General features: G+C 41.4%; 1 protein-coding gene across 5 annotated transcripts in view; it reads left to right on the forward strand.

Moving 5' to 3' along the window:
* The window catches only part of LOC137377181 (doublecortin domain-containing protein 1-like), an 822,721-nt gene that overhangs the window by 362,155 nt on the left and 435,514 nt on the right, over window positions 1-25,052 (forward strand). For 4 of the 5 annotated variants that reach the window (XM_068046610.1, XM_068046609.1, XM_068046608.1 and 1 more), the window contains 3 exons: window positions 9,614-9,706; window positions 17,943-18,113; window positions 24,318-24,416. In XM_068046610.1, coding sequence (XP_067902711.1) covers window positions 9,614-9,706; window positions 17,943-18,113; window positions 24,318-24,416 — 363 coding nt within the window. The remainder of the gene's footprint in view (window positions 1-9,613; window positions 9,707-17,942; window positions 18,114-24,317; window positions 24,417-25,052) is intronic. The other variant, XM_068046612.1, reaches the window with a different exon arrangement.

The raw sequence follows: 25,052 nt of genomic DNA on the forward strand, positions 1-25,052 counted from the left end.
CAGGATAAAGCACACCAACCAGGTTTCTTTAATCAACAACAAAATTAATGATTTATTATACAACCAAGTCTTAACTAATAATGAAATAAATCTATATACGAATTCTCTAGCCCTCATGCACATACATCCAAAAACTGGCTAACCGGGAAATGAAGGGATTTTTGGTTTACAGCTGTTTCATAGGAATAAAATGAGTTAAAAAAAAACTTAGACTGCCATGATCTGGAATAAAGTTCTTTGGTTTGGCGAGGTGTCCCAAAGTCGAACGGTTGGATGCCACACAAAGTGCTGAATTTTATTCGGGCGCTGTGCTCTGCGGCGGTGCCCTTTGAACTCAGCGGGTGCCTGCATTCGGCAACGGCCGCCAAGCCCCGCTATATTACACGCGGGGGCTCATTAGCGTCACTGCACTGAGTGAGACCTCTGAATATCAGAACTTACCTTCGATAGCAGAACCTTCCACCTCCGATGACCCGCCAGCTTTTCTCATCGTGAATGGGACGGCATGTGACGGCTGCCCATTCATCGAAAAATCTGGAAGTGTGCATGCAGAGGCGGTGGGCTGCATAATCTGCAGAGGTAAGTACCGTTTTACATATAGTAGTTGGGATGCCACTGCCCTGCGGCGAGGGGCCGCACTGAGGCCCCCCCACCGCCGATAATTTGTGGTGGACCCTTCTCAACATTGTGGGTTGAGGCGGGCCTCCATCCGCAGAATTTTACTGGCCCCCATGCCGCAATCCATGGTGTCAAGGGGCTGGTAAAATTCAGCCCAAAGTCTTTCCAGGCAAGGTTGTTGAACAGCATGGGTTGGGTAGGCGTTCAAAGAACTTCAATTGTAGAAGGCTTCACTTAGGTCTTCCATCAGGTGTCAGTTCTCACAGTCGATGCAAAAGCCCTTTTTTAAAAGATGCAAGATTTCTGCAAATTCAGGGTTTCTTCAAAAATGCAGGAGGCAACAGTACTGATTCATACAAGCTTTTGCTTTTCAAGAGCAAGGATTCTTTACAGAGAGGTTATATATTTCTGGTTCTTCTTCTGATCTCCACGCAGGTCTAAATCAAATTACAGTTGCCTTTTTGTTCAAACCCACTGGCTTTTAAACAGTTCAAAATGAAAGCAAAACCTTCCAGAAACAAGTCACATGCTAAGTCACAAATTCTCTCTTGTCACAAAAAGGGTAGCTCTGAGGTCAAACCCCCTGCTGGTTTCCTTGAAATTACCTGGTTTCCAGTATTTGCTTATCGGTCAAAACCAGGAACCTCTCGTTGACCCTGCCTTCCTTCCAAAAGCATCCATAAAGTTCAGCTATCTCCAGATTGTTCAATGTCCAAAAGACTTGCAGGTTGATAGGTAAATTCGCCATTATAAATTGCCCCTAGCATAGGTAGGTGGTAGGAGAATATAGGGACAGGTGGGGATGTGGTAGGAATATGGGATTAGTGTAGGATTAGTATAAATGGATGATTGATGGTCGGCACAGATTCGGTGGGCCGAAGGGCCTGTTTCAGTGCTGTATCTCTAAATAAATAAATAAAATAATAAATCCTTTTCAGTTTTTAAAAATATAGAATCCCAGGTTTTAATACAAAAATTGAAATCCTCGTAACAATTGAAGCACAGAAAGATACAAAATTATAGGAGTGCAGCAGGCAGTTTAGAATTGCTCTACTATATAGGTATGATGGGCTGAATGATCTTCTATGCTAAACTTATGTGGTTCTGTACTTCTAGAAGAGCAGGGAGTTCCTTTAACCAATCCACTAAAACAGATAGACAGATTCATCTTGTAGCTATTGGTGGGATTTGTTTGTACACAAATTGCCTACCACGTTTGTTTATGTGACATTGAGTGGACTTCAAAAATGCTTTGTGAGAAGCACTTTCAGAAATTTGATAATATGCTATTGTTATGATTGTGTAGTTTTATTTTGGGAAGAATGCGGTGTGTCTTTAAGGCTGGGGAAAGAGCCATACTGCTTTAAGGCAGCAAGCTCTAAAGACTGAGTCAAAGAATGCATTCTCATTGCCTTGGATACTGCCACTCGGACTGAGCATCGAGAGATACATTTGTTACAGTTTAATTTTGAACTGGCTTGTAGTGCAAACAGCCTGTTCTAACAGAGGACACAGACAGACAGCTGTGTGTTAGTACCTGAAAGAAGAGCTCTCAGCCCATTTAAACTGAAGGAAGAGAATTTAGTCTTCATTTATTATTCTCTCTCAAAATTCTAAAAAGTCAAGCCAAAACAGAGATCTCTGATAATTTAAACTGAAGGAAGGGAAGTTAGACTGTGACTATCTTTTATCCCGCAAAAATTCTAAAGCCAGATTGATGCTATTGAAAGTGGTTGTGAGTTGTTGATCTACTGTGGTCATCGCTGAAAGAAAGAGGAGTTTGAAACATCGGGTGTTGGACTGTTTTCCTTTCCTCATCGGAAGATTCCCTGGAAGATTGCGAGTGGACTTTAATCAGAGGATTGTTTATTGGGACGTGTAAATTTGCAAGGACTCTAATTTTTTTCTATTTTAAATGTTGTTTATATCTTCATAGTGTTTAAGAATTTAGTTTTTCTAATTAAACTGTTAATTTGTTGATTTAAAGACACCTGGTTTGGTTAGCCTCATTCGGGGCATAATAGATGGTACAATTTGGCTGGATCTTTCTTTAATTTGGAAAGTTTAAATGATATGTTTGGTGATCTGTGGAGGGACAGGATTGAATTAACAGTGCGTTGCTCCCACCACAATCAGAATTGTATATTTTGTTTGGGGGCTTTGACTGGTCGTAACACAATCTAAATGCAGCGTTTTTATCATTACCACAACAAGTCAGGAGTGTGATGGAATACTCTCCACTTGCCTGGATGGGTGCAGCTCCAACAACACTCAAGAAGCTCGACACCATCCAGGACAAAGCAGCCCGCTTGATTGGCACCCCATCCACAAACATTCACTCCCTCCACCACCGATGCACAGTGGCAGCAGTGTGTACCATCTACAAGATGCACTGCAGCAACGCACCAGGGCTCCTTAGACTGCACTTTCCAAACCTGAGACCTCTACCAGCTAGAAGGACAAGGGCAGAAGTCGCATGAGAACACCACCACTTGCAAGTTCCCCTCCAAGCCACACACCATCCTGACTTGGAACTATATCGCCGTTCCTTCACTGTCGCTGGGTCAAAATCCTGGAATTCCCTTCCCAACAGCACTGTAGGTGTACCTACCCCACATGGACTGCAGTGGTTCAAGAAGGCAGCTCACCACCACCTTCTTAAGGGCAATTAGGGATGGGCAATAAATGCTGGCCTAGCCAGCGCCGCCCACATCCCATGAACGAATAAAAATAACAACAACTTGTACTGATATAGCCCCGATCACAGTAAAATGCCCTAAGGTGCTTCAGACAATGGAATAGAACCTTGTTAAGGATAATAATGCCCCTATGTCTGTGTCAGTTCAATGACTTAAGGCTTGTAAGATACCCATTAAACTTAAACTCGACCTAAAAGCTGATGACTTAAGTGAATTGTAAAAGTCATAAATGTAACCATATTTGGTCAATGGAATGCCTATCAAGTGGGAAAAACTCTTGAAATCTGTCACTTTGAGTGAAAAGAAGACAGCATCTGAACCCAGCCGTGTTCCAAGTGTGAGTATCCCCTATCTGTATCCTATCTGTCTCCTTTCTCCTGCCACCTTTATGGGCCACGCAAGAATTCTCTTTGCCAGATTTTCTGATTCCCTCCCACTTGTCTTTGCTTCACACTGGATAAAAGTTATTACATAAATCTGGAGTGAAGGCCAGCCTTGATTTTGGAGTGGAGACTAAGCCTCCCTGGAGGAGCGAATCTCACTTCACTTGGCCCTGGAATCAATTCGTGCCTTACACTGCAACTATTCAGCATTGGTGTGAAAGGAAACCTCTTTATACATTTCATGGGCAGGTGCAGCCCACATTTACCAACTTCTGCTAAGTGGGCCTAATATTGTTTTGAAGTGAAGTATGAAATGAAAAATAGCTGGAAAATAAGTGACTAAGAGAGATTGATAGCAAAAAAAAAATGCCTGGAATTAAAAAATTATGCTAGCATGAAAGCTTCTGAATAAATAGGCCCAAGCACTGTGGCTGTAAGCTGGCCACAGAGGAATAGAAACCAGAGAAGCAATAATCCTGGTTACAGAATGTCTCCTGGAACTTGTAGAATTTTCTTCAATGTAACTTTTTCTTACTTATGTTGAAATATATTTTATAATTATTTACTATTTGTCATTAATATGGTACAAAGTAAGATGGACATTTATTGAGGTCTCTGTAACAAAAGCTTTTATATGTTTAGCACTGAAAGGATAAAACTCCATAAAGTACAACCTGGGTCATGTTCTTGCTTAAGTTATCAGCTCTTTGGGTTGCCGAGAATGGTTGATTAATTCCAGTAAGTTTTAGAGGTTTTTTTAATGGAAGCTAGGGAATACAGTAATAGTAATCTGAGAATGTCTGACAAATCTGCAGCACAAAACATGTGTTTTCCCATTCTATTGAGGCTCTCTTTTACCACCGCCCCCACTTCCCCCCCGCCACTCTCTCTCTGCCTTTCGTGTTGTATAGATTCTTAAAAAATAAAACACAAGCAGGCAGCAGGGAGATTACACTTCAGTGCAGTCTGTATTCTAGTAGAGAGAAATAAAGTTGTTTAGTGAACACCTGCCATGGTGTCAATAGAGAGGCTGTGAACTGAAATCACACCAAGCATAAGAGGCTGATGAAGGGGTGCAGGTTTTCACGCTGCTAGCAGTCAGAATTTAAAGGGAGAATTGCTATTATAAAGCAGAGTTCATCAAAATATGCACTGGCAGACTAAAATTACACCTGGTGTTCTGGTGAAACCTGGCTTTGTCCATGACCAGCAGTAATTTTTTTTATTATTCTTCCACATGCACTCTGTGACTTGCTTCTTTCTATTTTAGACTTCAATTGGCTTTGCTGCTTTCATTTCAGTGATGGGGAGATGATTTTAAATTCCCATTGAGTCCCTTTTATGTGCTGAAGTTTTTTTTCCCCTCTTCTGTGCATTTTGTACTCCAGGTATAGGTTACAGGGTTAGGCAATGCAGGTGAATGCAGCATGATACGCTAGTGTGGGATTGGAATTAAAAATAATGCCATATAGTTGCCATTCCTGAAACAATTGCTTATTTGTGCAACTTTCCAGCTCGTTCAGCTGCAAAGAATTTTTTTTCCAACGTCTCCTCTGTGCAAACTTTGTAGCCTAGAAATAACAATGTTCATATTAACAGACGGATGCTTAACATTTTCATATGACATTCTTCTGTGTGATATTTTAATGCAGGCAATACTTGCTTATTTTAGACAAATTAAATCCTCTGTTAGAATAGTGGACAAGGGAATGTCTTACATGGACATTAAACATTCATCTGTTCCTAGGCTGCCATTCTAGATTCAGTGAGCACATGTTTAATAGACAGAGAAATGAAATTAGTGTTGTACAGAGTGCCATTCAAATATGTGAACGTAGCTATATGATCTTAATGACGTTTCTGAGGTGGGGGTGGGGATATTATTGACAGTTCACATTGCAGAAAGATTTATCCTATTAACAACTATGAGCTCAAGGAAAAAAATGGTTTTTGAATTGGGTTTTTAGTAAAGAGAAAACCAAGAATATATTTGATCACAATTTGCTTCAAATCATGCCCTAAAATAATGTAAAACTGAGTTTACTATTACGTGCATACTCAAAATCTCGTACTACAATTGTTGGAAGTGATGTAAAATTAAATGTTGCATTGCTCCTAACATTATGGCTGTTTGCCAACAGAAAAGACAGACTCAGGGTACAGCATAAGGATCAAGGCCTTTGATGTCCTAGGCCACTGATTGTACCCATCATCGAGAAAGGTTTTAGTCAAAAAAATCAATCCAGTGCTGCCTATCGATTTGAGAACATCACAGCTGCTTCTAATAAGTGGAATAGAAGGGCTGGTTTCTATGGGGCTGGAATTACCTTTCGATTGCCAATGCCTGAGTGTTGGTCCTCTCAATTGCTGTGCTACCTTTTCTGATCAATACTGCATCATCCAGTGGATAGTAATTAGCTTTTAGCGAAGCACTCAACAAAGATCTGTGGTGAACTCTGATAGACTTCACCAGAAAAGGTCAGGCAAAATCAGCAGTGAACTAGAAGGTGATGGATAAAGAAAAAGACCCCTTGCCTGAGAAGTACTTAGCTCTTTTTTAATTACTGTAATTTTCAACAAAAGTAGGAGAGTGAGATGATGAAGTACGGCACTTTCCTCCCTGCTGTTCCTGATGAGGCTTGATAGTCCTCAAAATTACGCATTGACTCTCGTTGATTTCTCCCAGTGTTTAGTACTAATAACCTGTAGGGTCTTTTTTCTCTCTACCTCTCAGTCCTAGTGTCACTGCAGTAATTACACTGTGTGAAATCTGCACTGCAATCACAGCTGCCAACTCTGAGCTTCACAAGCTAGGTCAGACTTTGTACTGCACAGAAAAATGCTAGACCGACAGATAAGGCAGGAAGGAAAGAGTTGGGGTTTAATTCAGAAGTACTTTTGAAACAGAAACCTCCAGCCTCCAGATTGTGCACAGTTGTGTTCATGAGTATCTTTTAAATTAGAAATCTAATACGTAGCAGCTTAATTTTGTAATGAATTTCTCCTTAAGCTATTTACATACACAACCTCCATTTAAATGCACCTCCAGGGCTTCATTAAGCTGTATGAAAATTTACAATGTATTTTTCCTTTGTTTTTCCATAAAACGAGTCAAACTTTGTTTTTTTTTATCCGGTGACCATGATAAGAATTTTTTTCTTATTCATTCATGGGATGTGGGCATTGCTGGCAAGGCCAGCATTTGTTGCCCATCCTTAATTGCCCTTGAGAAGGCAGTGGTGAGCCGCCTTCTTAAACTGCTGCAGTCTATGTGGTGTAGGTACACCCACAGTGCTGTTAGGAAGGGAGTTCCTAATGCACATCAATAGAAACAACAATGAAGATATTAATATGAAGCAAAATAAAAATAGTTTTAGCTGTACGGCATCAGGAGACTCTGAATTCAATCTCTGGGTCTTGCCTCTATTTGAACCTTGTGGCAAGCTCTCACCTGCTCTTGGTTGACTGGCAATGGAGGATTGCCCGACAGCAGAATAATCTGCCTCAGGAAGGGAGGAATAACGCTGGCATCACCAGTTTTGTTCTCCTCTCCTCCCAATTTTCTTCAAAACCTTTTTCTTATCAGCCTACCGTACAATACCCGTTGAGGCTGAAGACTTGGTACCAAAGGTCAGAACTAGGCTCCCTTAAAGTAGGAGGAGAGCAATCATTATTCCAATAAAGAAAATTGAATTTGCTAGCATTCTTGAACTTAATAAGGAATTTTACCCTGATGGGTTATTCAAAAGGGTTACATAATTGTGTAAAATTAATTACTTCTACTCTCTGCTTTTTGTTGTTAAGTATGAAATGTTTAACATTAAAAAGCATCCACTCCAGCATAGACCATTCTCTCATTAGTGTCTCCTCAGCAGCTTGAGAGAATTACTCTGCAGTCTGTAGGTAGACGACCAGCAGCCCCAAGATTAACGTGGAGGCTTACTTAAGCATCAGTGCAAAGCACAAGCAAGAAAATAAAATATAATTCTCTTGTTGCTGCAGTGGGATGCACACTGTATACAGAGGCTTGCCAACAATCCAGCAGTCATTGTGCATTTACATTTTAAAAGGTAATCAATTCAGCCGGGGACTATCGAGAACACATTGGCAAACTTCTCCATTAGCCTTTCGTATTTTTTTCAGCACATTACAAAGTTTGTAACATCAGTGCCTGCTATGTGGTATTTCAATCAAGCATGTTAACTGCAGCAGCCAGTCCTAGTTTTTTTTTAAAGAATCTCTTGCAGTTACAAATAACTGTGGATGGCTATTTTGATGCAAGAGTGCAGATTTGAAGCTCAGAGAGGCATGGTAGTGTTAAAGAGGTAAGTAGGTGTAATGGCATATCTAAAATCACTTGTTCACGTTTAGCAGAATAAGAACAAATAAGTGCAGTGCACGATGGTGGCAAGGTTTCTTTTTCGGGGGGACTCTAATCGGTCATTTCTCTTTCCCATACATAAACGCCAGCCAGTACCCGATCGAAACAAAGGAACCTCTCCCAGTGTCTGAATACAGTGACACTCATTCTAAGAGGAGTGGGGCAGCTTTTTGTAAGCACACTGCTTCAGACAAACAATAGCACACAATGAGTTATTGACTTGTTTATATATAGGGCTCTTTTCACTAACTAAATCTGACTCCCACAGTCTGGACAAATGATTGATTTCGCTGGTAGAATGGGAAGCCCTATGCGTTTAACTCTATAGTGTAAACTGTTTCTTCCCCATTTGTACACCCTGAATAGAAGCTTATTAAAATGCACTTTCCAAAAATACCTGCAGCTGGCCATTATGAGTGAGTTCTGTATATATAAATAAGTAATTTGTCCCAGTCTTTTGTACGGCAACAGGGCATTGGAGTTTCATGTGGGTAGATATGAATGCTAGTATAATCTGTCTTTCACCAGATTGCAGCAGTTAATGTAAATGTATACATGATATGAAGTTATTTTATTCTTCAAACAATTACATTCATATTACAAAACAGAAAGGAAATGAATTCCTCCGCCAAACTGTGTCTAGAGGCAAATCTGTTGAATTTCATGCTCACGGCAACGAATGAGTTCAAGCCACATAAACTGTATCAGGGCACCATCCATTGAGCACAAAATACTATTATGGTTTGGTGTAGCATAAAAGCAGTTTGGCTTCTAAATGAATAAAATTCACTCTGGGTAATTTTCACAGCTGCACGAATCTTCATACTGTATTAATAAAATAAAATTGCCTTATAAGGAAATAAACTTTAGAGCAGAGACCTGCTGTGTGAAGATTTTATTTTTGCCTTTTTAATGCAGATCACAATAATGAAAGAAAAAGAATGGCAATTTAGGAGCTGTTCCGATTTTTCTTAGTCGTATTGTACCAATCTTTCCTGAGCCCTCCAATCTACAATGTATAGATTTCCGCCTGTGAAATGTTGAAGTTGCAAAAGTCACCTTGACTGTGCAAATAGTTTCTTTAATATGTATTTTTACAAGTCTGTATATTAGCAGAAATTCAAAATGTCATTTTTTTATGCTGGTAGAAAGGCTTTATAAATTCAAGCAGCAACATGCCCATCATCACAGAAATCCTCAGGAAGCAGACTGAACAATTAAACTGTTAACAGAGTCAACCTCTGTACATATAATCACTTGTAAGCTTATTCGTGTCAGCCTCCATTGATTTTATTTGAACATAATTGCTACAGAAGCAATATTTATTAAGAGGCACTTTGAAGTTTTTTACTAAACTGCTAATGAATTTTCTCAAAGCCCTTTCAGCAGAATCAGTTCAGTTTGACAAAAGATGTTTACTAACGGCAGGCTTTTAAAAAGAAAAAGAAAGACAACCAGAATAGGGAGAAGTCAGATTATGTGCAAAACCATCAGAGAAATAAAATTTTAAAATTTGTTTTACTTCCTTTTAGGTATATCATGCCTTGAATGGATGTGCACGGAAGGTTACAAACAAAGCCCTCCTCTCTATGACTACAGGAGAACTGTATAAAATAAGTGAAGATGTGAGAACATTTTTTTCAATGCTCTTTATTAAACAAGTCAGTCGCCCCTATGGGGGAGGGGCAAAAAAATGTGCTTGCTGGGAAAAGGTAGCCTTGTCGCTCAAAAGAGAGCATGATCTTTGCAAAGCATCTTGTCTAAATTCTGAGGCAAGCTGATGGCACAAGAAACTGTGCAAGTTATTAAGTTGATCTTATGTCTAACGGGAGGATAGTTGCAAGGCCGTCGAAGGAAGGTGGCTGGGTCTGAGTGTAGCATTTTCATGTGGCTGGCTGCCTTTGCACACAAACAGATTGAAATATGAACAGGCCCTAGTTATGTGGGGTCATGAAAGGCCAAGTTTTGTCTTCTTTTACTCTATTCAGATTGCTTTCGGTTGTGGGTGGGGAAAGCTTTGGTTGGAAAGAGAATTCTTGATATTGTATTTTATGGCCGTGTAGTTTAAACTTTACAACGTACGATGAGGAAATAATTCCTGCACCCCAAGAAAAAGCAGACCATATGCAACATTCAACCAATTACTTCAATAATTAATAGCAGGTTTTTATAATTCTTATGTTCAAATGCTTTATTGTGCAGGAATTAGGAGCTTAGATTTTTTAACATGTTGAAGATATCCTTAAAAGGACAGGCAATTTTTTTTTTGTTTGCTTTTAGTTTTATTTGAAATCTGCATAGCACCTCAATCGGAAATGCAATGCGATATTACAATTTGTCAAAATAAAATCTCATGGGTTATTTAAAAAAAAATGTAACTAATATGTTTGGACTGCACATAGTTTAAATGTAGTCATAAAATGAAAAATAAAAGGAGGAAGGAGCAGGCAATTTCAGCATTTTTGTGATCTTGGAGAAATTAATTTTGAATAGCTAATTTCACAATCATTAGATATACAAAACAGAGCCTGTGAAATTATGCTGTGGGATAATAGACGCAAGTACATAGCGTGTGCATCTGAAATTTCACTTGCCACTATTTTAGTGGAGATGTTGAGCTATTGAGTGGGGTTTCACCTCTGCCAGAGTGACAGAGTGAACATTTTGGGTTTATACACTGATTTCAAAATTAGGGGCAGAATGGTTTACGTCTTTTGAATTTAAATTTAGTGACATAATATATCAATAACTGAAAACAAAAGATAGATTGAAATCTATGAAGCCATGCAGCTGTACACTCCTGGCTTTCAATCAGAGTGTTGTAAGAAATATTTAAAAATAAATTATTTTTTGTATTAAGCAGTTCACAAATCATAGTGAATGCTTCATGGAGGCTCTAGTGAAGCGATTTGCATTCCCACACGTGTGAGGCCTATGTACCTTGGGAGGAGGAAAACCAGAGAGGAATTGTGGTGGCCTTTTGGGTTTAAACTATAAGGTAGAACTTCTGATTTGTGGAGTGTCTGTGTGTACACTTAGTGCACTTTTGATACATTCCTGTGTGCATTATATAAAATTAATATGTTAATGCCTGCATAAAAATAGAACATGGAGAAATCTGGCACCTAAGTGGTAGATGGTGGCGTAGTGCTAATGCCGCGGGACTAATAATCCAGAGGCCCAGGCTAATGCCTGGGCCACAGGTTCAAATCCCCTCATGGCAGGTGGTGGAATTTAAATTCAATTAATTAATAAAGTCTGGAATTGAAAGCTACACCCAGTAATGGTGCCATGAAACTATCATCGATTGTCATAAAAAAAACTGGTTCACAAATGCCCTGTGGGGAAGGAAATCTGCCATCCTTACCTGGTCTGGCCTACATGTGACTCCAGACCCACAGCAATGTGGTTGACTCTTAACTGCCCTCTGAAATGGTCTAGCAAGCCACTCAGTTCAAGGGCAATTTACAGATGGGCAAAAATTGCAGGCCTTGCCAACGATGTCCACATCCCATGAAAGAAAAAAAAAGTGAGATAAACTTTGGGAGGTGTAAATTAATGATCAGAAATTCTGGCTGCAAATCTGGGCTGTGTAGTGCCGCTGGTGGTCGATGGAGCTACCGGAGCCCGGAGATCTGTAAATGCCGGCCAATCTGCTTCAGGCCACATATGTTCAGCTGTACTCAGTATCCCGCACTAGTGCGAGTTAAAGGGATGGGCATGGGACTTTCAGGTGAGCTGCTTTTGTCAGTGAGTGGGTTGCAAGGTTTTTGGGTGGTGTGCCTGTCATAGCTGAATAGCTGGCAGTTTGTGGAAGGTGCAAGATGTGTGTGTGAGGTTTGCAGTAGGGGCAGGCCTCTCCCAGAGGCATTTACCAGAATTCCACCCCCCCCCCCCCACTATGACCCTGATCCCTGATGTGGGGGGAGGGGGGGCTGTAAAATCTAGCCCTATAATTTTATTTAATGCAGAAATCATTTTTGTTACTTCACAGTGTGAAATGAACATGAAATTTCCCATCGCTGCCATTCCCAAAGCCACAGCGTTTAAAAGGGTTAAACGATACATTGAAAAAGTCAGACTTAAATCCATACGCTATTCAAGCTTCTGTTTTTTCACAAACCTCAGAAGAAAGGCCCAATATGTTTGAGTGGTAGCCCTCTCTCCACTATCAGTGCAGGGGCTAATCTGTATAGTTTACTGCATCTTCCTGCTAAAATCGCCAGCAGAGGAAAGCTTTATTTTTGAGGAATTTCAGCAGCAGAAATCTCTAGGCTTTTTTGGAAAAATATATTCATCATTTAGTAGAACCTAAATGGCTACTTCACTGGACTGTTTGTGGAGGAAGGGATGTGTAAAGTCAATCTCAGGGACAGGTTTGATTTTTCGTTTTTTTTGTCCTCATTAAAGTGCTAGTGCTAGGGAATAGAACTCACCCAATTCTTGCACACAGTATTCAGGTCAGCTCAGTACAAAGTAAAGCTTCCTTTTCTCAGTCCTAACAAAATGCTTTAGTCCCAACCCCTTGCACCAATGGCTGGAATTTTTCATTGGGTGGGAGGCCTTGCCCACTGGCTGAAAAGTCAGAGGAGAGCCTGCCTCCACCAGGCCTGGGGAGCCATGCTGGGATTTTTTTGCTCTCCAGGCCTTGGGTGGGAGTTCCTTGAGGCAGGAAGTCCTGCCTAATGGATCTGCCGGCAGCTCTTCGTCCCAGCAGTTCCACTGGGACCTGTGGCCACTGCTGGGACTACACCCAGCCAAAGCAGCAAAAGAACAAAGAACAAAAGGAAGGATGGACCCGGAACAACAGTAAGATTTTGGGGCCTCGCTGGGAACAATCGGCCAGGCCCTGGCGAGGCAAGGAGGGTCAGTTAGAGCGGGGGCGGGGGGGGGGGGGGTGGGTGGGTGCTAGTGTTGTATGTTGGGGGCGGCCGGGACTTTGGGGGCGGCCCTCCATGGGGCACAGGGTGCCCGATCAGAAGAGCCCACCAGTCCTCAGGAAGGCCGCCTGGTTTTACCTGGCATTGTTCTTGGGGCCTTTGCTGTCTGGCCACTATGGTTAAAATACCAGCGACGGTGGGAGGAGGCCCTTAACTGGCAGTTAATTGGCTATTTAATGGCCTTGATTGGCCTGGGGTGGGCGGGCCGTTTCTCATGGGAACGTGTGTTGTGAGGAAGATGCAAAGCGACTTCAAGGCGATTTGGACAGACTTAGTGAGTGGGCAAAAAAGTGGCAGATGAAATATAATGTGGAAAAATGTGAGGTTATCCACTTTTGTAGGAGGAATTGATGTGCAGAGTATTTCTTAAATGTTAAGAGATTAGAAAGTGTAGATGTACAAAGGAACCTGGGTGTCCTCGTCAATAAGTCACTGAAAGCTAACTTGGAGCTACAGCAAGCAATTAGGAAGGCTAATGGTATGTTGGCCTTTATCGCAAGAGGATTTGAGTACAGGAGTAGTGAAGTCTTGCTTCAATTGTATAGTACCTTGGTTAGACCGCACCCGGAGTACTGTGTGCAGTTTTGGTTCCCTTACCTTAGGAAGGATATTATTGCCATAGAGGGAGTGCAACAAAGATGCACCAGACTTGTTCCTGGGATGTCGGGATTGTCATATGAAAAGAGATTGGGGAAACTGGGCCTGTATTCTCGAGAGTTTCGAAGAATGAGAGGTGATCTCATTGAAAGTTACAAAGTACAGAAAGGGATAGACAGGGTAGATGCAGCTAAGATGTTTCCCCTGGTTGGGGAGTCTAGAACCAGGGGACACAATTTCAAAATAAGGGGGAGGTCACTTAGGGCAGAGATGAGGAGAAATTTCTTTACTCAGAGGGTTGTGAATCTTTGGAATTCTCTACCCCAGAGACCTGTGGAAGCTCAGTCATTGAGTATGTTTAAAGCAGAGATTGACAGATTTCTAAATACCAATGACATTAAAGGGGTTTTGGGGATAGTGTGGGAAAAAGGAATTGAAGTGGATGATCAGCCATGATCGTATTGAGTGGCAGAGCAGGCTCGATGGGCTGAATGGCCTACTCCTGCTCCTATGTTCCCATGTCCTGTGTTCCTGTGTTCCCTGTGTAAAATTGCAGCGGAGGTGGGAAGGCGTTGGGAATGGGCCCTCTCCCTGGCTCCCACTCAATTTTACGGCTCACCCCCACCACCAGCCTGCTCGTTGGGGGGGGCTGTAAAATTCTGACGGATGCGTTTCCCCCCCGCCATTTCTCTCAACATACATTCCTGAGAGAGATTTGTATGAAGTTAGGGACAGTGTTGTGCTGTAGGCCCATGCCAACTAGGAACTGGATCAAGCTTTCCAAGCTCATTTCACATTGGACCCTTACAGCAAGTGTGGGCAGGATTTGAACCAAGGTCATAGAGTCATAGACAGCATAGAAGGAGGCCTTTCGGTCCATTGAGCCCATGCCAGCTCTCTGTGGAGAAATCCAGTCAGTCCCACTCCCCTGCCCCATAGCCCTGCATGATTATTTCCTTCAAGTGCCCATCCAATTTCCTTTTGAAATCATTGATTGCCTCCACTTCCACCACCCTCGTAGGCAGCGAGTTTCAGGTCATAACCACTTGTTGCGAACAAAACGTTATTCCCCCGCAACTCTTCCCCAAAACCTGCAACCTGCATCCCCTAGTCCTTACACCATCAGTTAATAGGAACAATTTTTCACTGTCTAACTTGTCTATGCCCGTCATAATCTTGTACACCTCTATTAAATCTCCCCTCAGTCTTCTTTGCTCCAGGGATAACAAACCCAGCTTTTCCAACCTAACCTTGTCACTAAAATCCCCCATTCCTGGAACCAGTCTGGTAAATCTCCTCTGCGCCCTCTCAAGGACCCTCACATCCTTCCTGAAGTGTGGTGACCAGAACTGGGTGCAATACTCTAGTTGGGGCCTAACCGGAGCTTTGTAAAGCTTCAGCATAAGTTCCCTGATTTTGTACTCTATGACTCTGTTTTTGAAGCACAGGATCCCATACTCTTTACTAACCACTCTCTCAATATGTCCTGCCACCATCAAAGATCGATGCACTTGCACCCCCAGGTCCCTCTGTTCCTGCACACTCTTTAGAACAGTGCCATTAAGTCTATATTGCCTCACACTTTTCCTTCTGCCAAAATGCATCACCTCACACTTGTCTATTACATTCCATCTGCCACTTGTCTGCCCATTCTGCTAGCCTATCAATGTCCTGTTGCAAGCGGTTTGTATCATCCTCACTGGGCTGAATTTTACCAGCTGCGGTGAGCTTCAAAGATGGCGGGGCACACGTGTGGGATTTACACCTTAGAGCCTCCGTGATATTCAACACAGTGGCTCACTTACATGGCCCGGGTGGACCGCACCCCACCCCCTCCCCCGATGATGTACAGGGGCCGGGCGATCCATCCCCGGCAATGGCGTCTGGCGCCACTGCGCAGGTACCGGTGCCATTCTGAATTTTTAAAGAAGCCTGATAAAATAAAACAGAATAAAATTATCGCGACCCTCTCCCACCCCCTCCAATGACCTTAAAATGTATTACTTGCCCTCTTTCCCCGCCCCCCCCAAAAAAAACTTATCTTGCGATCCTGACCTTGCCCCCCCACCAGTGTTAATGAACTATGAACTTTACCCCTTCCCACCATCCCCTAGACCAGTCAAAACAGTTTAACCCCGCTCCCCCGCCCCACCCTGAAAACCTACCTCCTCCCCCCTCCCCAACAGTGTTCCGCCATACGTCACTAGTTGAAGTTCAGATGGCGCGGGAGTGCTGCCGCTTACCATCGGGACGGCCGGCACGATGAGGTAAGTAATTATTCGTTCATTAGCACCATTAACATATTTAAATTTCGGCCCTGTCGTCGAGTGGCGAGGGGGCTGCCACTAGGCCTCACCACCGCTAGTCATATGGGGCTAGGCCTTCCTGGTGTCGAGGCCCATGACGGGCCTCTCCCAGAGGCATTTCCTGCCCCCCCCCCCATCATGAACCCCACCGTCAGGGGGCCAGTAAAATTCAGCCCACTGTTTGCAACTCCTCCAAGTTTGGTATCATTGGCAAATTTTGAATTTCTACTCTGTATTCCAAAAGGCAAGTCATTTATATATAGTTAAAAAAATTAGTCCTAGCACTGACCCTAGGAGAACAGCGCTGTCTACCACCCTCCAGTGTGAAAAACAACCATTTACCACGACTTGCTGTTTTCTGTCCTTGAGCCAATTTTTTTATCCAGTTGGACACTGGCCCTCAGAGGTGAAAGGCCAGAAAAAAACTGTCTAACCTATCAGGTCACCCAGTTCCCCCCACAAGATTTATTTCTGATTTTTGGAGGTTTAATCTGCAGATCAAGCTTAAGCAGATGGGTGGTGAGACATGTGTTCTGATTTCATGGCCCCGATTATAAAGGGTGGGGGTGTTGGGGATGGTGCATGTGAACCCACTGTGGGTGGTGAACCCGGGCTTACGGGGTGAGGAGGCCCACCCGGGCCTCATTTTTGTTAATTTTCCCAAAGTCCACCCAAACCCAGCCAGATCCACCTGGCAGGAGGGGAGATTCGGTGGAGGAGCAGGAAGCAGCAGCCAGGGAGCTGCAGGACCGGTCCCCTGCAGTCAGTTGAGAGGGGAGAAGGGGCACTGGAGGCCATTGGGGAGAATCGGGGGTAAAAGAGGCTCTAGGCTTCCTTGTGAGCCTTACACCAGGCAGAGGGAGTTAAAATTGGGTTCTACATTGTTTCAGCTGAGAATCATTTATCTCATACTGTGATTTGTCACATACAAGTGATATGTTAATGCAACTTCTGATGTATACAGACTGCAAACCAGCATTGTTCACCCTGTATCCTGAAGGAATGGCTGAAAACCCAACTGCAAAGTTGAACAGCCGTTCTGCATTTTGCAAAACCTATTCTTATATTGGACTTTTATACTACTTTGCAAACACTGTTTTTCACTACAGTACAGGTGCACTCAGTCCAGCTTGGAACTGCCTTGTCTTTAGAAAACTGTATCCCTCAATTAGCATCACAAAACAGATGATCATTATCGCATTGCTGTCTGTCTGTGGGATCTTGTAAACAAATTGACTGCCACGTTCCCTAAATTACAACAGTGACCGAACTTGGAACAAATAATTGGTTGCAAAGTGCATGGGACATCCTGTGGTTGTGAAAGACGCTATTTAAATGCAAATCTTTCCTTTTTTGGGATTTTAAAACATTTTAATTTAAAAAGAGATTTTGATGCATTGCACCATGGCGCTTATTCATATTCTTGTATAGGCAAGTTTATGATCGCTGCAGAATTAATAAATACCAAATATAACTGACATTTTATTTTAATTGGGTTTACATCTATAAAATGGTGGATCAAAGAATTTCAGATGAACACATTAAACACTTGTCGTCTCATATCACATGGTGTAATTTCAGGACTTAGGTATTCAATTCACCAAAGTATACAGCAATGACCATTCTGAGATTAGATTTTATAAATAACTCCAAACCTCCGCAAAATATTGGAGCCTCTTATACTTTCTCCTTCCTGCTTATGACATTTCACAAAAATCCCGATGGACAACTCACATTTCACATTGCAGTCAGTGAAATACAAAGACATAGATTATTTTTGTGACTGATATAGGCTCTAATCAGTAAGAGATGAAGTCAAAAGGAGTCAATGGAGGGGCAACAGCTATATAATGCACCCTACAACACATGTCAAACCTTGGGAGATGTTTTACTGTCAAAAGATTGTCAGATTCAAGTTGTGTAAAACTTTCGCAACAAAATAACATCAAAAAAGTATAATAGGTGTGACTTCAATAATTATCCCTTGCTAACAGCGTCTCGTATTTTAACCTCTTTAGTTGGACAACTTGATCGATGAACTGCGAGCTGTTATCAAGAAGCACAATGGTCAACTCTCCAAACTCGGCCCACAATTACAGGCTGAAGAGGAGTTGCAAGGTGCCCTTGTATCCCAGCACATTAATAAGCTTCCAGCAAGCACCACTCTTCCAAAAGGCCTGCAGCTAAAAGTGGGTATCACTTCTCTCATTGTTATATACACAAGGTCAAAATGTTCCATTTTCTTTTTGAATTATGTTTCATGTTGGTGGATATATAATAACAGTTTTTTTCAAAGACTGATCAAGTGTTTGTTCTTACCATCTATGTAAACTGACTCATTCACTTCCCACAGATATTGCTGCCCATTCGGTCCTGTAATCCCAATCAGCAAGAAAAACCTTGCATTTATAAATCACCTTACCACACCTCTCAGGACATCCAGAAGGTACTTCACACACTTTTGAAAGTGTAATCACTGTTGTCATGTAGGCAAATGCAGCAGCCATTTTGAACACCGTAAGATGCCACGAACACCAATGCATTGAATGACTAGATAATCTATTATTAATTAGTTGAGAATAACAATATTCAAAGTTGTTTTAACTGACTATTTATTTATTATCGTGACATGACCTGCATTACATCTTCTTTAATATAAATAGTTTTGCTGAAAAAGAGACATTATGTCAAAGCTTTTTGTCTTACACTCATCAGGACAATCTGCAAGAATACCAAAGTCAGGGAAAACAACAAATTTATACTGCATGAGAAGAGAGTGCTGATTGGTTGGCAAGTGAACTGTTATTGGTAGAGGTGTTCCCATGGAGAATGCACCAGTTAATGGTGACTGACGGTTAACTGCCAAGCTTTGTTTGAAATTTAAACCAGGCAGCTTGACTCTGATTGGTCAAGGCATTGCCTTGAGGAATGAACCAGCAAATGGTGAATGTTTTGGCTAAGCAAAATAGGTGACAGCCATTCGCTGGTTCATTCCTCAGGGCAATGCCTTGACAAGTCAGAGTCAAGCTGCCTGGTTTAAATTTCAAACAAAGCTTGGCAGTTAACTGCCAGTCACTGTTAACTGGTGCATTTTCCATGGCAATGCCTCTATCAATCAGAGTTCACTTGCCAACCAATCAGCACTCTCTTCTCATGCAGTATAAATTTGTTGTTTTCCCTTACTTTGGTATTCTTGCGGATTGTCCTGATGAGTGCAAGACAAAAAGCTTTGACATAATGTCTCTATTTTCAGCAATACTCAAGTTCTGCACGACTAAACAACTATAAATAGTTTGTGGCAGTTTGCTTCCCAGAACCTTGGTCAAGTTCTATAATGCTATTGCCTGTCTTTTACCCAAACAACCAAATCTGTTAACTGACTGTCCCAGTTCAAAGGTTCTTAAATTGCATTTATTCTGTTTCCCTCTGTACACCTTGGACAATTGGTGTACACTGTTCTGTTTCCCAATCACATTAACAATTTGTGTCTTGTTTTATGACAAAGAGAACATGATTATATCTTCCTAAATTTGAAGTAATTTAGCTTATTATTAATGCTGTTGTTTATTTGAGAATCTGCAGCCTCCTCAGTTAAAGGCAGCCATCCTGTTTATTACCCATTGCTCTGTATACCAGAGCCCATGAGCTGTTGTGTGGCATCGTTACACTTTGGTTCTAATGAGAAAAGACATGTCAAGGTTTAAGTAAATAGTTTTTCCATTGCTGTATGTTACAAATCAACAAATAACCTCCTTTCAGCCGTGAACTGCCCAGATTTTAAATCTCTGTGTCTTTTGAAGTTGTAAACACTTGTTCAGGGAAAGTTTGTTGTTTGTGCCTTGAAAACAGATAAAACACACAAATAGCGATTAGTTGTCATTAACAGCCTAAGGTGATGTTTTCCTCATTGCATGTCACCCAACGGCAAATATCGTGTTACTAATCTGATTTGGACAGTTTGGGCCTTGAATTTTGTTTAAAGTGTCACCCCATCCCCTCCCCCTACATAACGCACTTTGGAATGAAGTACATCCTTTCCTGTGTGTGTGGCATCCTGAAGCTGCCCTAGGAAATGCCAGCAGGAAGGCAGTCAAAACCAAGCTGCAATACTATCCCAGTGACAGACACATGGTAAATGTAAGCAGTCAACCTAAAACGCATTGACACATGCACAGGAGTGTGTTTGTCCTGCTGCTTTATTTGTTTCTACTTCCCAATTAGTGACTTGTCGGGGAGTATTTGATTTACTCGTGTTACTGGTTCATCACAGTCACATCTGACGGACAGGTTCAAAAAGTTTGTTCACTTTGGCAGTTTGGTTTGCTCACGGTGATTGTAAGTGACGTGACAGAAACATTTAGCAAGACATACAGTGCACAGGTAAAAAGACAACTGCCTTTGGTGAAATTCTGAAATCTAAGCAGAAGGCTGCCATTTCCAAATGTCTTTTGTCTTGCTTTTTTAGATGCTGCATTTCTAGTATTTTTTGTTCATATTAGGAGGTTATCAATAATAGAATACAAGTGTTTAACATTTTTGTGTGCCATTCCCCGTGCACTATTTTAACAGATATTATTTCAGCGTGCCTCAGACACACACTCCAGATCTCATACTCCAGGCTTTATGTTTTTTACTGATGAAAAATAGTCTTTAAAAAAAAAGGGACTCGTTGGTTCTGTAACTGGTATCTAGACCTCAGACAGTGCTCTTGTACTCCCTAGTAAATGTCATCTAGATTTTGTTAGCAATTTAGGATGTTAGTGCCTTTCATGTGCTCCTGTACAATTCAATTGAGTTAGGATTGGACTAACCCAGGGAACCGAAGATCAGACTAATCCAGCAAAGCAAAGATTGCATTAACCTGGGGAATCAAAGATTAGACTAACTTGGGGGATCACTGAATGGACCAACCCAACAGCAAACTGTATTTATATAGCACCTTTAAACATAACAAAATTCCCCAAGCCACAAAAGCTTGGTCAAAGAGGTAAGTTTCAAGGAGTATCTTAAAGGAGGAAAGAGAGGATAAGGGCATAGGCAACTGAAGGAATGACCACCAATAGTGGAGCCATTAAGATTGTGGATACTCAAGGGGTCAGGATTGGATGAACACAGATATCCCAGAGGGTTGTAGAGCTGGAGGAAATTACAGAGATGGGGTGGGGGGAGTGGGGGGCGGTGGCGGGGGTGCAGAGAACTAAGATCGGACTAATCCAGGGGACTGAGATTGGACTAATCTGGGGAACACATAATTTGGCTTGAGGGTGTTGGACTAGGGAGGGGAATGATCAGCTAATTAGTGATATTGGATGAGGAATGAAAAGAGCATACTCACACTCAGTGCCCAGGCTCACATGTAAAAGTTGTCACTTGGGGAGGAATCAAAGGGCTGCTGGTGCTCACGGAAGTATCATTGCCATTAGACAAAGTGGGGAATTGCTGCAGATGTGGCATAAATCCAACCTTGAAGAATTCCTTCAGATTTAAACAATGTTTGCAAGTTTTGTGTTTGTGTTTTGATAGAAACTGATTGGCTTCACAATGGCTCATTGAAGCTAGCCTTGTCTCCTATGATTTAGAAGCTGTATTTTTTTTTCAGCTCCCTCATTGCAGATGTATGCACCAGAAGGGTTAGCAATGCCCGCTTTGCTGTAACCTGTTTACTGGATTTAACGTAGCCTTGCCCCATACTCCCATTCTCTTTAAAACAGTGCACATTATCATATAGATCAAAGGCTTACAGAATTGACAGGAAATATAGTCCAGTGGGAAAGGCTGTAAGGAAGGACATGTGACGTGTTTACTCCTGGCTATTGTTGCGGGGAACATTTGATATAAATCGAAATACCACTGAAGTGAACATGATTATAATCAACCCCAAACCAAAATGGAAACTATAACAAGATTAGAAATTGGTTGTTTTATTCAGTGAATTGAAACAAATTATTTTGGGGTTCAAGGTGCTTCTCTAGTTTTTCTTGGTATTACCAGCTTCAGAAATGTAGAGAATATCCACTTTGTAGCTGGCAAAAAATATGAACAAATAATCTAAGTGACAAAGAGGCAATGAAATTCACAACATGCCAGCTTTATCATTACCTCAAAGGACAAACATCAATGAGAACACTGGCAGGCTTGGTCTACTTAGTATTGCAGGTTTGTGCTGAACTGAATTCTGAAGCCAAAATGACCTGAATTGGACTGGCATGGGTTAATTTCAGCAAAGCTTGTGGCCAATTGTGGTTTGCAAAATGGGACAGAAATGGAAATGTGACCAGTCCCCTGTTTACGTGTGAATGGATCAGTAAAATGTATTTATCACTAAGTGGTGTAAAATTTATTAATGATATTATCTTTGTTCAATTACTGTTATGATGGTTTTTAATTGTTAATGATTCTTCTGATTATATCCCACTGGTTTAGACTTTGAAGGCATGCATGGCTTACGGTGTACAGCTAATAATACCATCCTCTGACCTATGTGGCCAGTATTGGCCTGAAAGTGTATGTACTTACTGAAACTGGGAATGAAATGAGACCTTCAGGACAGAAAATCACTGCAGTGCTTGAAGAGAGTGATGTTACCACTGTCATTATCCAACTACGTAGCCCTTCTTCAGATTTTGAATGTCATATTGGTAATTCATTGTGCTCTATTTACCCTTTCTGTGAAAAACATGCCATTCCCTGCTCTCTGACAACATTTTCAACTTTCCAATAAACATGTCTTACATCACTGGGTATCTGGCACGCTTGTAGTTTAGCTGCTGTTGAACTCCCTCCTCAGCGGTGTGTCAGCCAATTGAAGACAAGATGCTTGATTAGCTGGTTTGCCATAGGTTAATGAGTTATCAGCCTTCACATTGTTCAGTGAGTGCTTGGCCTAAATGAACATTGAGCTATGAAAACTGATCCATCCATCTATCTACAAGTATTCTAGTCTTGGTGTCAGAAGGTCAAAGGTTCAAGTCCCACTACAGGTTTGATCATGCAATCTAAACAGGCACTTCCTTGTGGTAAGAAGGTACTTCTGAATTCTCTGAGGCATTGTCTTTCCAATTCCTGCTTTGGTAGATGTAAATATTCCGTTGCTGCTGTTTGAAGAAAAACAGGGACAGAAATAACCCTTCTCCTTCAAACAACGCAACCAAAAACAAATCATTTGCTGTTTGTGGGATCTTGCTCTGCACAAATTCGCAGCTGTGTTTGCCTAGATAGCAACAGAGATCGCACTTGACAATCTATTGGTTGCAGTGTGAATTGAGACAGTATGGGGTGCTACATTTAAAAAAAATACTTCTGTTTGGCTTCAAGAGTGACCATCACACTTCAAAGTATCACAGATATTTAAAAAGAAAGCTAATCATTTCAGGCAGATTTTTTCTGACACCTATCTTCCAATCAGCAAACTTCCCTTGCCTAACAGCAATTATACTCTAATTGATCTCATGTTGTGTTTACTTACTCCTTTAAATGGACTGGGCACTTTAATACAACTTTGCCTTAACAGAAAAGTGATATTTTCCATTACAATAATCCTGACCTATAAATAAAACAACGCATCCTCTGACTTATCACAAGCAATTCCATTGAAAATCCTTTAGTAGAGGATAAATCAGTGGTTTACATGGGACCAGGGGTAGGCCATTCAACCCCCTGAACTTGATCCACCATTGAATTCGATCAGGGTCATCTGTAATTCAACCCCACCCACCATCTTAGCTCCATATCTCTTGATACCCTCACCTAACAAAAATTTGCTGTTTTACTGAAATATAACCTATTAAGTGACAGCAGACCTGAGACCTCCAGGCTCGTGAGTTATCCAGTGTCACTATCAGGAGTTGCATTACCGTTCAGTTGTTTATTTTACAGCACTATTGTTAAACCAAGGCCACCTCTATCCTCTCAAAGTGGACTTAAATGATCCCAAGGCAATATCTTTAAGAGCAGGGGAGTTCTCCTGGGTGTCCGAGCCAATTTGTAGCCCTCGGTGAAAAAACAGATTCTCTGGTTATTATCTCATTGATGTTTGTGGGAGCTTGCTGTGTGCAAATTGGTTGCTGCATTCCTCTACATTACAACTGTGACTACACTTCAAAAAAAGTACTTCAATGGCTGGGAAGTGCTTTGGGATGCCCAGGGGTCACGACAAGTGTTATACAAATGCAAGTTTTGTCTATATAAATTGTTAAGCAACACTAGCAAATGGGAAGAACTGTAATGTCTGAAACAAATCTCTGCTGGACACAGCATGTTGTGTGTTGGAATAAATAATAGCAAGAAATATAACGTCTTCACTTCAAAATACCATAAAACACTCCAGAAAATGTCACACTGTAAGTGGATATTAACACCCCTGCAAACAGTAACTCCTTTGGTTAATTTATTAGGTGTATCGAAATGGTCACAGCACTGGAGAGGTTCTCATCTATATTAACATGAAGGTCATCGAGAAAGAGTCTGGAAATGACAAATTCATGATGGAAAGAGTAAGGATATTTTTTTTTGTTTGATTTAAAAAAAAAGTATCATTGCAATAATAATGATAGCGTTGGCTAAATAAAATAAAACAAATTGAGAGCAATTTTAACATAACTTACCATTTAGGATATCAATGGGCTTGGGTGCAATGTTGGATTACATCTTGCCCAATTTTACCCTCCGTTGAAGTCAACAAAAAGTGATATTGGGCAGTGTCTGAAACCAATGTTTCACCCTCTCCTTTGGGTTTCCCACCCAAAAATTACCCCCTTTGCTGTTTAGGCTCTATTGTTGGTTAACAGTTGCAGTTGGTTTGCATCACAACACTCAACGAGAGAACTCACACTGGCTGGATGCTCACAGAATAATAGGGAACATACTTCATTTTTCTTCATAACCTCTCTATTTTTAGGGCACTGTCCTGTGCCATCTACTCGAAAAGCTGTCTTGATAAATAATTCCACAGCATTCACTTCCTGTTGGTATCCCATTGAGATATAATCCAACCATTTAAAGAATTCATTTATTGAACAATGGGAAAATGAGAAAGCAATTTTAAGATCTAAATTATTCAGCTACGTTCCATGCAGCCACCCGATTGTGCTTCATATATCTACCCTGTATGAATAGTTTTTATGAGAAGG

Source organism: Heterodontus francisci, chromosome 14, assembly GCF_036365525.1.
Source record: "Heterodontus francisci isolate sHetFra1 chromosome 14, sHetFra1.hap1, whole genome shotgun sequence".
NCBI classification, from domain to species: domain Eukaryota; kingdom Metazoa; phylum Chordata; class Chondrichthyes; order Heterodontiformes; family Heterodontidae; genus Heterodontus; species Heterodontus francisci.